Source organism: Microcaecilia unicolor, chromosome 6 (genome assembly GCF_901765095.1).
Source record: "Microcaecilia unicolor chromosome 6, aMicUni1.1, whole genome shotgun sequence".
NCBI lineage: Eukaryota > Metazoa > Chordata > Amphibia > Gymnophiona > Siphonopidae > Microcaecilia > Microcaecilia unicolor.
In genome coordinates, this window is record NC_044036.1 from 226,984,880 (window position 1) to 226,997,307 (window position 12,428).

General features: G+C 46.2%; 1 protein-coding gene across 2 annotated transcripts in view; it reads left to right on the plus strand.

Annotated features, from left to right (window-relative positions):
• The window catches only part of FKBP15 (FKBP prolyl isomerase 15), a 1,277,056-nt gene that overhangs the window by 630,625 nt on the left and 634,003 nt on the right, over positions 1-12,428 (plus strand). For both annotated transcript variants that reach the window (XM_030206543.1, XM_030206544.1), the window contains one exon: positions 11,250-11,361. In XM_030206543.1, coding sequence (XP_030062403.1) covers positions 11,250-11,361 — 112 coding nt within the window. The remainder of the gene's footprint in view (positions 1-11,249; positions 11,362-12,428) is intronic.

The window sequence follows — 12,428 nt, forward strand, 5'->3', positions numbered from 1 at the left end:
AGCTTACAGAAATTATTTATAATGAAAAAAAATCACATTATTTTTTCTCCTATACTAGTATAATATTTTCAATGATGTCTGTTTATATGCGCTATGGCTGGTATAAGGGGTGTGGCTAATGTGGGTGTGGCTATAATAGGGGCGGTGCCATGTGTGGTGACCCCGCCCACAATGAGTACCGGCACCTTTTTTTCTACAAAAAAAGCACTGGGATTAACATAACAAAAGCCATTAAGACACTTATCCATGAGAAGAGGTTTAGAGTAAAAAAAGGAAACGGTGATTGACAAAAGTTTCAGTAAGACTGCAGTGGGTAAACAGCCAGCAACATGTGGCTTACAAGAGCAGAGTATGGCTCAGCAGAGTGAAAACAAAAAATGCCTGGAGCTTAATTTATCCAACCATACCCTTTTGTCCAAGAATGATTGTAAGGATTCTGGGGAGTCAAAGACTCAGATGGTGTTGTTTAATTTGATAATCATCCTTGAAGGATATTGTAATTCAACCCTTGCTCCTTTTTCTTTAAGCTGTGCTCTCATAGATAAGAACTGCTTTCTTTTCTGTGCAGTGGTTTTTGACAGATCCGGGGCAATATTTATCCTTCTGCCTTCAAAAATCATTGAAGGAATCAATCTTGCTGTTGTCAATATTAGTAAACCTTGAGAATATTGTGTTTTATTACCCTTGTCCCTTGGGAGGGGGGAACACTTCAGACCTGTGGGCTGAAAAAATAAGAGAGAAAATCAGACTTAGTTGTAGGCGCACCAGTAAAAACCTTTATTGGTATATATCACTAAGCCAATACAAAGTAATTATTCTCTCTGGAGCAGGTTGTTACACAGCAAAGCCAGACGCAATCACTATATAACAGACTGCTCAGCTAACACTGTCCCAGCCATTACATATATACTGTTGTAAAGTTTAGTTTCTCCTAAATCATGTGATTTCCCCTAAACTAGAATCATTAGGTAGCCTGTGCCATACATGGATTGTTCCTACAGGAACAATCCATGTATGGCACAGGCCATACATGTATATCAGTCTCTCCAAACATGTATTCACGTGGACACTAGGTGGCTATTGGCTAATTACTTATCAGTTCTGCGTGTCTCTAGTCACAGAGCAAAAAAATGCATATAACAATACCCTTGTGTCCTCTCAACCCAAGACTGAAACATTCCTTAGGCTCACTCTATCCTCAGTCTCTCAGCACGTCCCAAGGTTATATCCACATTATATGAAAGGCATACTCAGCTCCAGCCAAATGTGCATCTTTGAAGTGTCTGTTCTCAGCACTGATAGTTACAAAGATGCTGAGTTATTAGGCTAACATGTGAGAACCAAAAAGAGCAAGGTCAGGGGTAGGCCTTAGTAACAGGCCTAGCATAGGAAGGAATATACAATGTTGAAGTAGCTTTGCATTTATAGGGCGTGGTGTCTTAGCATTGGACTTAATCTTACCCAGAGATCTATGAGCACGCTCCAACTCGAGAACTGTTTCAGTTGGTAGACTCAGGATTTTCAAGAGCTATGTGCTTAGAAACCGTGGTAAATCAGACCCTTCTGAGTGTTCCGGTAAGCCCAAAATTTGGATATTATTTCTCCTTCTATTGGCAAGATCTTCTAGCTGTTTTTCCAAGGAGAGAAGTGTGTCCGTTGTTGAGTGCACATGATGTTGTATATCTGTGGCAGTTTTTTCTGAGTGTTTTTCTACTGCCTGTAGTCTCATTTGAAATTCAGAGACTGAGATTGTGAGTGCCACGAGATCGTTTTTCAAGCTGCAAGTTGTTTCATAGTGTTTCGCAGTAAGATCTCTTAACGCTTTTGGTTCTTCTAAGACTACTTCAGAAGAGTGCACGTTAGACCTGTTCAGCGCCATTTTTTCAGGAGACGGCATATCACATTTTTTCCGTTTTTCTCCAAAAAAAGAAGATATGCTAGCTTCTTGTTTGTGAGACTTGCTTGTAGACATGTTTAGAAGAAAGAATATATGTATAGTAATATTAAAAAAAAATTGTGCCAATGACACCAGTAAATACTTGATTTTAGCAAGGCCTAGGAGGGAGTTCAGAGTCTACATCTAGTCCAAGCTGCTGTAGCGCTCCCCTCCCCCCTCCCCGTTATTGAAATGGTTTAAGAATTTTATAGTCTTTCAAAGTTATGTTAAGATGAAAGGGAATCTATCTGATTTTGACAGTCTCCCTGTGGAGTGCTGTAGGGGTCTCCTCTGTCACCAATTCTTTTTAATGTATTTATGAGTACTCTTGATGCTCTCTTTTTGGCTGAAGATGAAGTTCTTTTCTCTTACGTAGATGACAGCAGCTTGCTTGATTTTTAGATTAAATAAATTTGATCATGTGTCTCCCTGGTAAAGGAGTTACACTGGCTGTCTATTCAGGCACTGATACTTTTTAAATCTTGTATCATTTTGAAAATTTGGTATGATTTTACATCAGAGCATGTTCTCCATTTGGTTTCTTATTCAGCTAGATTATGCACTACTCGATTGTTATATTGAATAGATCTGCCTTCTTTTAAGGGGCTTAGATAAAGAAGGATTTTGCAAAATTCTTTTTCATATCAGGCTGTTCATATATGGAACTCTCTGCCACCTTCTGTGAAAACTCAATCTTCTTATTTATTATTTCGTATATACTTGAAGACATTTCTCTTTTAAGAAGTATGTTCAATTGGATGTTTGAATGTGATATATTGTTTTAGTTGTGTTTAAATTAGATATAGTTTCATAGTTTTTAATTAATGTTACCTGATGTGTTAGGGATTTTTTAGCTTTTTATGCCTCTTTGGACAACGTTCCTAAATAACAAACTTTTTGACAATTCAGGGGAAAGTGGAGATGAGAGAAGGAAAGATACAGGAGGATTCTGGACATGAAATGGGGAGAATCTGACTTTTAGGGGGAGAGGGTAGAACAGACTACACTGATGAACAGACTTTGTTCTGATATATACATGTGTGTACGTGCGCACACATTTCTACCCCTCCCCCTCCCTCTGGTCCTACACTTAAAGGTTTTTTGATGTTGCTCAAGTGGTTTAGTTATCCACTTGGGAAAAGAAGAATTAAAACATTCCTTGTCATCTATACCAGACCAGTCCAGACTAATGGGTTGTGTCCATCTACCAGCGGAAGGAGACAGAGAAAATAGTTCCAAGTAAATCGCCCCTTAAGGGTATCATGCAGCCTGGAATCTTCAGTATTTTTTCTGTCACCTAGTGAATGGTGGATGGATCGTGCAGCTGCTCTGGATTGCTGGCTGGTAGCTCCTGTCCCAGATTCTTTTGGTGACAGTGGAGCCAGGGGTGTGCTGGTAGCCGTGTTGGAGCTAGTTTTTGATGATACTCAGAGGTCCTGAGTTCCTCATCTGCCAGTTAGGGTGATATCCAGTGACCCTGGTTCCCTCCCCCTCCCCTGCCTGTGTGTGGCATGCAGCTCTCTTCATATGGAATGCAGCTCCCTGTCTGCTTGCAGATTGCAGCTCCACTGCCTGTTGAGTGTAGCTCCATCTCTGTGTATTTAGCACAACTCTTCTCTGCAGATTGAGCGCAGTTCCAGGGCGGTATGTGGAGCACAGCTCTGTGACTGCAGGTGCTGCACAGCTTCATGTCTGCGTAGATAGCTCTGCTCCTTGCCGGCGTCCGGAGCGCTGCTCCTTGTTTGCATGTGGAAAGCAGTTCCTTGTCTGCATTTTATGCACAGTTCCATCGCTACTGCAGCTTCAGTTCTGCAGGTACCTCTAACATCCAGCTCTTTCAGTGGGGCAATGCTCATCCTCTGTCTGTTACTCTTAGCTTCTTCTCTGCTTGTTCAGTGCATTTCTGTCTTTGCCAGAGGTGTGTAACTCCTTCTCTGCCTGTGGTGAGTGGCTCAGTTTGTGTGCTTTGAGTGCAAATCCATTTGTTCTTATTGAGCACGAATCCTACTCTGCCTGATGAGCGCACCTTCGTTTCTGTCCCTTAAGCATAATTCAGTCTCTGACTGTGGAGCATATTTTCACCTTTGCCTGTTGGGCACTGTTTCAACTTGTCAGTCAACCCCAGCTCTTTTCTTCGGGTTGGATACAGTAACTTCTCAGCAGCTGTGGCATACTGCTGTTTAAATTGCTAGACAAGGCTGCCTTGTCTCTTGTTAGCTACTATTCCTATGGCACCTTTTCTTGCCGTAGCCTCTTGATGGCTGGCGAGAAGCTTCTCCATTGCTGAAGTTTGAATTCGTCTTCTCCTTTTGTGGCTTATTGGCACCTTTGTGGTCTTTTCTCCACAATGTGGCTCTCGACTCTCTTTCTTTTTGTCTCCTTTTGTTCTCTTGGCTCTGTTCTTTCATCCCTAAGTCCAGAGCGAGCTGGTTTAGGAGTACTCTCTAAAGTTGTACCTTGGTATGCTGCTGCCCTTTTCTTCATGGTTCTCCTGGAGAGACTAGCGCTCCAGTTAGTTGGTTCTCTCGACTGGAGTTGCTTCTTGTTCTGTGGAGTTTGATTCTCTCACTAGGCGCGGGTCTGGGTGGTTCTAGGGGCTTGCTTCCTATGAAGTATGGTGCACTGTTTGGGGTTGCGTACTCCTAGTACTTGTTTGGGTCGCTTCCTCCAACCATCTTGGACTCAAGGCAGATTGGCAGGTTTGGGAATTAGTCTTTGTCCTGCCAGGGTTTGTAGAAGTGGATCCTGGTCTAGGAGAGAGAGTTCTTCTCCTTGTTGCTCAGATACAACTGTTGCCTTCCTTCCAAGGGGGGTCCTTTGGCATGAGTATCTTTGCTGCTGCTTTTGCTACTCTCCAGACAGGGGCACGTAGTTTTTCTTTTGCTCAGGACGTTCGTTTTACATCCTACAGCTTCAGTTCCTTTTCTAGGTCTAACTTTGTTCCATTTTGGTAGCCTGGTGGTTTGGATATTTGAATCCTTTTCTGCTGATCAGTTTTTGCTGTGTGTATAGCTTTGTTGATTTTTCAACCTTCTGCTTTTCTTTTTTTCTCCCCCTCCCCCTTTGAGAAACTGCTTTGCTGCATCCCATTAGTCTGGACTGGTCTGGTATAGATGACAAGGAAGGAAAATGATGTTCTTACCTGATAATTTTCTTTCCTTTAATCATACCAGACCAGTCCATATGCCCTTCCTGGCTAAAGTCTGTCAGAGTGTTGTTTCCTTTAGGTATCCCTGGCTGTTCCACGACATTTCAATACAGAGGGGTGTCTTACAGTACTGCCTATTTCATTCTTCTCTATTCAATCTTCTGCCACTTGTTGTGCCAGCTCTGTATGACTCCTGTTACTTGGGATCACGGAGTTCTTTCCCCGGATTCAGGGATAGATCTCTATGTGCTTGAGCAAGCTCGATATGGACCATTCCCTCCCGCTTACTTTACTGTAAGGGGAGGTTGCAGTTGCCTTCGACCAAGCTGGAACAGTGAGGTTCTGCATATTGGCTCCAAGAGTTTGCCGGTTTGGTATTAACTGTGTTTTGATCTAGACTTCAGAGCACCTTTGCTTGGCTATTTGAAATACAGAACAATCCAGGCTGTATGATACCCTTAAGGGGCAGTTTACTTGGAACTGTTTTCTCTGTCTCTTTCTGCTGGTAGATGGACACAACCCATTAGTCTGGACTGGTCTGGTATGATTAAAGGAAAGAAAATTATCAGGTAAGAATATAATTTTTCCTTCTCCGAGGACAAGCAGGCTGCTTGTTCTCACTGATGGGTGACGTCCACGGCAGCCCCAGCATCGGAAGATCTTCCTAGCAACAGAAGTATGCTAGCTCTCGCGAGATCCGCATGCATCACGCATGCACGACCGTCTTCCCGCCTGCTACAGCGTGCTCCTCAGCCTCTCTTTTTCCGCGGTCAGAACGGACGTGTATCGCTTGTTCGCGGCCCCAGAGAGGCCCCTGCTGCGTTCTTCGCTGCGGTTTTAGTGTCTTTTCGGTTTGTTCTTTGTTCTCCTCTCGTGTTAAAAAAAAAAAAAAAGAGTTTGTTTGTTTTCCTGTACTTCTTCGAAGTTTTTCCGAGTAAGTTTCCTTTCTTTTCCGTGTGCGGCCTGTTCCGCCGCCCGTCCGGGTCTTTTCCCCTTTTTTGGTGCCCTTTTTTTTTTGGCATCATCGCATTTGACCTCGCCGGCGCGATTTTTCCGCCCATGTCCTCGAAGCCTGCCAGCGGCTTCAAGAAGTGCGCGCGGTGCCACCAGACGATCTTGCTAACTGATAGACATATATCATGTCTTCAGTGTGTCGGGGCTGGTCATCGCCCAGACTCCTGTACGTTGTGCCTCCAGCTTAAAAAGAGGACCCAGGCGGCAAGATTGGCTCAGTGGAACGTTCTGTTCGGAGCCTCATCCGGTTGTTCGGCGTCGACGGAGCCAGCGGTACTGAGGTCATCGCTGGTATCGATGTCGGCGTTGGAGGGAGCATCGACGTCTGGAGTGCAGGTGATGGCTGTCCAGAGATCCCACGCTGGTAGCAGTGAGCCATCGAGTGGGTCTCCACCTGCCTCGAGGGCTCCTGCGGTGCAGGCCCCCCGGGACTGACCTCTGTCGGCCCCCGGCCCCGAGTACACGTTTGGATTCCACGTCTTCCTCATTGGTACCGGGAGGTGCCGATGTGGTGCTTCGCGCGAAGACGAAGAAGCACCGTCAGCTGTCACCTTCCCGTCACGGTACTGAGAGCTCCGGGAAGGATTCGGTACCCGTGAAGCGTCGAAACCGGGAGGACCGCTCGCCCTCCATACAAAAGGTGTCGATGCGCTCTGCTCCGGACAGCCCGGTACCGCCTCCACACTTCAGACAGGTTCTCAGCTCGTCGCCAGTACTGGCCCCACTGTCTTTCTCGACAGCCACTCTGGACGAGTGCCTCAAGGCTATCCTTCCAGGTATCCTGGAAAGGCTGCTGCGTTCTTTTGCTCCGGTACCGCCGGGTCATGTGGCAGTTGGCTCTCCGTCAGTGGTGCGGACTGCGATGCCGGAGTGTGGACTCGGCTCTCAAGAAAGCCAAGAGTAGTAGAGATTATGCCTCGGCACCCCCGGGCCGTGAAACTAAGACTCTTGACTCTTTTGGAAGGCCTACCATTCTGCTATGCTCGTGTCCAAGATTCAATCCTACCAGCTCTAGACGAGCATACACATGCGGAACAATGTGCGGCAGCTGGCGGACTTGGTCGATAAACTCCCATCGGAGCAGGCCAAGTCTTTTCAGGAGGTGGTCAGGCAGCTGAAGGCATGTAAGAAATTCCTGTCCAGGGGTGCCTACAACACTTTTGATGTAGCGTCCAGGGCCGCTGCTCAGGGTATAGTGATGCGCACACTCTCATGGCTGCGTGCCTCTGACCTGGAGAATAGAGTCCAGCAGCGGATTGCGGATGCTCCTCGCCGGGGGATAACATTTTGGTGAGCGCGTCGAACAAGTGGTAGAACAGCTCCACCAGCGGGACACCGCATTCGACAAGCTCTCTCACCGGACACCTTCAGCATCTACCTCTTCAGGTAGACGTTTTTATGGGGGAAGGAGGAGGGAGGTTAAAGTTTTTTCACCAAAGGTGGCCTCTCATAACCTCCGACCAGTGGGTTCTCCAAATAGTCCGGCTAGGATACACCCTCAATTTGATCTCAAAACCTCCAAATTGTCCTTCGGGAGCTCAGTCTTTCAGCTTCCAGCACAAGCAGGTACTTGCAGAGGAACTCTCCGCCCTTCTCAGTGCCAATGCGGTCGAGCCCATGCCACCGGGGCAGGACGGGCTGGGATTCTATTCCAGGTACTTCCTTGTGGAAAAGAAAACAGGGGGAATGCGTCCCATCCTAGACCTAAGGGCCCTGAACAAATATCTGGTCCGAGAAAAGTTCAGGATGCTTTCCCTGGGCACCCTTCTTCCCATGATTCAGAAAAACGATTGGCTATGCTCTCTGGACTTAAAGGATGCTTCTACTCACATCCTGATACTGCCAGCTCACAGACAGTATCTTCGATTCCATCTGGGAACACGGCATTTTCAGTACTGTGTACTACCCTTTGGTCTCGCTTCTACACCCTGGGTGTTCACGAAGTGCCTAGCTGTAGTGGTGGCGTCTCTACGCAGACTGGGAGTGCATGTGTTTCCCAATCTCGACGATTGGCTTGTAAAGAACACCTCAGAGGCAGGAGCTCTACAGTCCATGCAGGTGACTATTCAACTCCTGGAGCTACTGGGGTTTGTGATTATCCAAAGTCCCACTTTCTTCCAGTTCAAAGACTAGAATTCATAGGAGCTCTGCTGGACTCCCAGACGGCTCATGCCTACCTTCCCGAGACCAGGACAGACAACCTTTTGTCCCTGGTCTCTTGGGTATGAGCGTCTCAGCGGATCACAGCTCGGCAGATGTTGAGATTGCTGGGCCACATGGCCTCAACACGTGACTCCCATGGCCCATCTCCACATGAGATCTGCTCAATGGACTCTAGCTTCCCAGTGGTATCAAGCTGCGGGGGAACTAGAAGACGTGATCCAGCTGTCCACACTATTTCTAAAATCCCTGCAGTGGTGGACAGTTCACTCCAATTTGACCTTGGGACGTCCCTTTCAAATTCCTCAGCTGCAAAAACTGCTGACCACGGATGCGTCTCTCCTGGGGTGGGGAGCTCATGTGGATGGGCTTCACACCCAAGGTTTTGGTCCCTTCAGGAGACAGGTTTTCAGATCAATCTCCTGGAGTTGCGAGCAGTCTGGAACGCGCTAAAGGCTTTCAGAGATCGGCTATCCAACCAAATCATCCAAATTCAGACAGACAATCAGGTTGCCATGTATTACATCAACAAGCAGGGGGCACCGGATCTCGCCCCCTTTGTCAGGAAGATGTCAGGATCTGGCTTTGGGCTCGCCGTCATGGCATGTTTCTTCAAGCCACGTACCTGGCAGGCGTAAACAACAGTCTGGCCAACAGGTTGAGCAGGATAATGCAACCTCACAAGTGGTCTCTCAGCTCGAGAGTTGTTCGCAAGATCTTCAAGCGTGGGGCACCCCATTGGTTGATCTTTCTGCCACTCAGACCAATCACAAGGTCCCTCAGTTCTGTTCCAGACTTCAGGCCCACGGCAGACTAGCGTCGGATGCCTTTCTCCTGCATTGGGGGAAGGGCCTCCTGTACGCGTATCCTCCCATACCCTTGGTAGGGAAAACTTGGCTGAAACTCAAGCAGGACCGTGGAACCATGATTCTGATCGCTCCATTCTGGACGCGACAGATCTGGTTCCCTCTTCTTCTGGAGTTGTCCTCCGAAGAACCATGGAAATTGGAGTGTTTTCCAACCCTCATAACTCAGAACGAGGGGGCACTTCTGCATCTCAACCTCCAGTCCCTGGCTGTCATGGCCTGGATGTTGAGAGTGTAGACTTTGCTTCCTTGTGTCTTTCTTAGGGTGTCTCCCGAGACTTGCTTCCAGGAAAGATTCCACAAAGAGGTGTTATGATTCCAAGTGGAAGAGGTTTGCCATCTGGTGTGACAGCCAGGCCCTAGATCCTCATTCTTGTCCTGCACAGACCCTGCTTGATGAATACCTTCTGCACTTGTCTGAGGCTGGTCTTAAGACCAACTCTGTAAGAGTTCATCTTAGCGCAATTAGTGCTTTTCATTACCGTGTAGAGGGTAAGCCTATCTCGGGACAGCCTTTAGTTGTTCGCTTCATGAGAGGTATGCTTTTGTCAAAGCCCCCTGTCAAACCTCCTACTATGTCATGGGATCTCAATGTCGTTCTCACCCAGCTGATGAAACCTCCTTTTGAGCCACTGAATTCTTGCCATCTGAAGTACTTGACCTGGAAGGTCATTTTCTTGGTGGATGTTACTTCAGCTCGCAGAGTCAGTGAGCTTCAAGCCTTGGTAGCCCATGCTCCTTATACTAAATTTCATTATAACAGAGTAGTCCTCCGCACTCACCCTAAGTTCTTGCCGAAGGTGGTGTCGGAGTTCCATCTTAACCAGTCAATTGTCTTGCCAACATTCTTACCCCGGCCTCATACCCGCCCTGCTGTGCGTCAGTTGCACACATTGGACTGCAAGCGAGCATTGGCCTTCTATCTGGAGCAGACACAGCCCCAAAGACAGTCCGCCCAATTGTTTGTTTCTTTCGACCCCAATAGAATGGGAGTGGCTGTGGGGAAACGCACCATCTCAAATTGGCTAGCAGATTGCATCTCCTTCACTTACGCCCAAGCTGGGCTGACTCTTGAGGGCCATGTCACGGCTCATAGTGTTCGAGCCATGGCAGCGTCAGTGGCCCACTTGAAGTCAGCTACTATTGAAGAGATTTGCAAGGCTGCAACGTGGTTATCTGTCTACACATTCACATCTCATTACTGCCTACAGCAGGATACCCGACGTGACAGTCGGTTCAGGCAGCCGGTGCTGCAGAATCTGTTTGGGGTTTAGAATCCAACTCCACCCCCCTAGGCCCATTTTTATTCTGTTCCAGGCTGCACTCTGTTAGTTGATTATGGTTATAAGTCAATCTCAGTTATTTCCTCGCCGTTGCGAGGCCCAATTGACCAATGTTTGTTGTTTTGAGTGAGGCTAGGAATACCCCATCAGTGAGAACAAGCAGCCTGCTTGTCCTTGGAGAAAGCAAGGTTACTAACCTGTAGCAGGTATTCTCCGAGGACAGCAGGCTGATTGTTCTCACAATCCCGCCCTCCTCCCCTTTGGAGTTGTGTCTTCCCTTGTCTTTGCTTTTTACTGGACTGAGGAGCACGCTGTAGTGGGCGGGAAGACGGTCGCGCATGCGCGATGCATGCGGATCTCGCGAGAGCTAGCAAACTTCTGTTGCTAGGAAGATCTTCCGATCCTGGGGCTGCCGTGGATGTCACCCATCAGTGAGAACAAGCAGCTTGCTTGTCCTCGGAGAATACCTACTACAGGTTAGTAACCTCGCTTTAGCAGCTACCAGTACAGGTCGGAGAGAAGCACTGAAATTTGAGCAGAGGAGGTGGGGATTTACTCTCTCCCTCTCCTCCCCCAATGTATTCTGCAATTCCACCCACTAAACGCCTTTCATACCTTTTTAATTTCAAGGAAAGGAATAGAAGAAATTTGAGTACCATGCCTGGTATAAAGAATGATAATTTAAACATTCTTTTCAGCTGCTTTGTGACTCACTTAACTTTTTTGGATGCATTATGAAATTGTTGAGAAACTGTGTAAAAGGGGTTATTTTTAAATAAAATAGAGATTTTTTTTCTTATTACTGAACTTCAATATAGTGTGTTTTTCTTGGTTTTCATTAGCCATATACAGGTGTGGCCTACACTTACCCCTCAGGTCCTACTCCTTCTTCCCAGCTGCAGGCCACAGGACAGATGTATTCAGCCCTGATCTCACAGCCACCACATTTCCAAGGTAAGGGAGACATATATCTCTGTTTTCCAAGGCTTTTATTAATACTTGTATCAAGTGCATATTAGTGCTGGCTTTCAAAGTAATTGTGGAATCAAGGAGCAGAAGGATTTTACTGATTCCCTGATTCCGCCAAAGGTGGGCAATGCTAGCAAAGCAGCATAGTTCAACTTTTGATGGAATGAGTAGTAAAAATGTGCTTATCTTAATACTGTTAACAGTGGCGTACCTAGGGTAGTTGACACCCGGGGCCGGTCATTTTTTAACACCCCCCCCCAAATCCAGTACTAGGCATGCCGAGAATACAAAACACTCAGGACCTATAGAGCAATTCTACCATACCATAAGCAGTCATTTCTACGAGTCACACAAGGAAAAGGAAAGCATCTTAAACACTACAGTGAGCACTAGAACATCAATTCACCTATTGTAAAACGAAACCAGACAGAATAGTACAGATCGTAGATCCTGCACAGTCAATGCCAACTGAAAGCCATGTCTTTTTCACAAACACAGATACACCCTAATCCACTATAGAATAAGTAATCATAAACTTTCTATTTAGACAAAAATTAAACTGAACCCCCAATGCCAGACTCTGCATACAATGCAACACCACAGAAACAGAAACTGTCCCCTAGTACTGTGCAAAATATAAAGACAGCAGATGTAAATTTGAAAAAAACTAACAAGTACCAATCACCACTTTACAAATTAACAAATAGAAATAAAACAAATATAGAAAGTAAAATAATACCATTTTATTGGACTAATACATTTAGCTTTCAGAGACCAAAACCTCCGTCCTCGGGTCAGTACAGTATAGTGCTGTTACAGTATCCTATCCTGACCTGAGGAAGGGGGTTTTGTTCTCCGAAAGTTAGTCAAAATGTATTAAAATTAGTCCAATAAAAAGATTACCTTATTTACATGTTCTATTATAAACATTTAACACATCTACAATACTTTATCCTAAAGCAAAAAAAATAAAAAAATATATTTTATTTACAGTTTTGTTGTCTCTGGTTTCTGCTTTCCTCATCTTCTTTTCACCGTCTTCCTTCCATCCA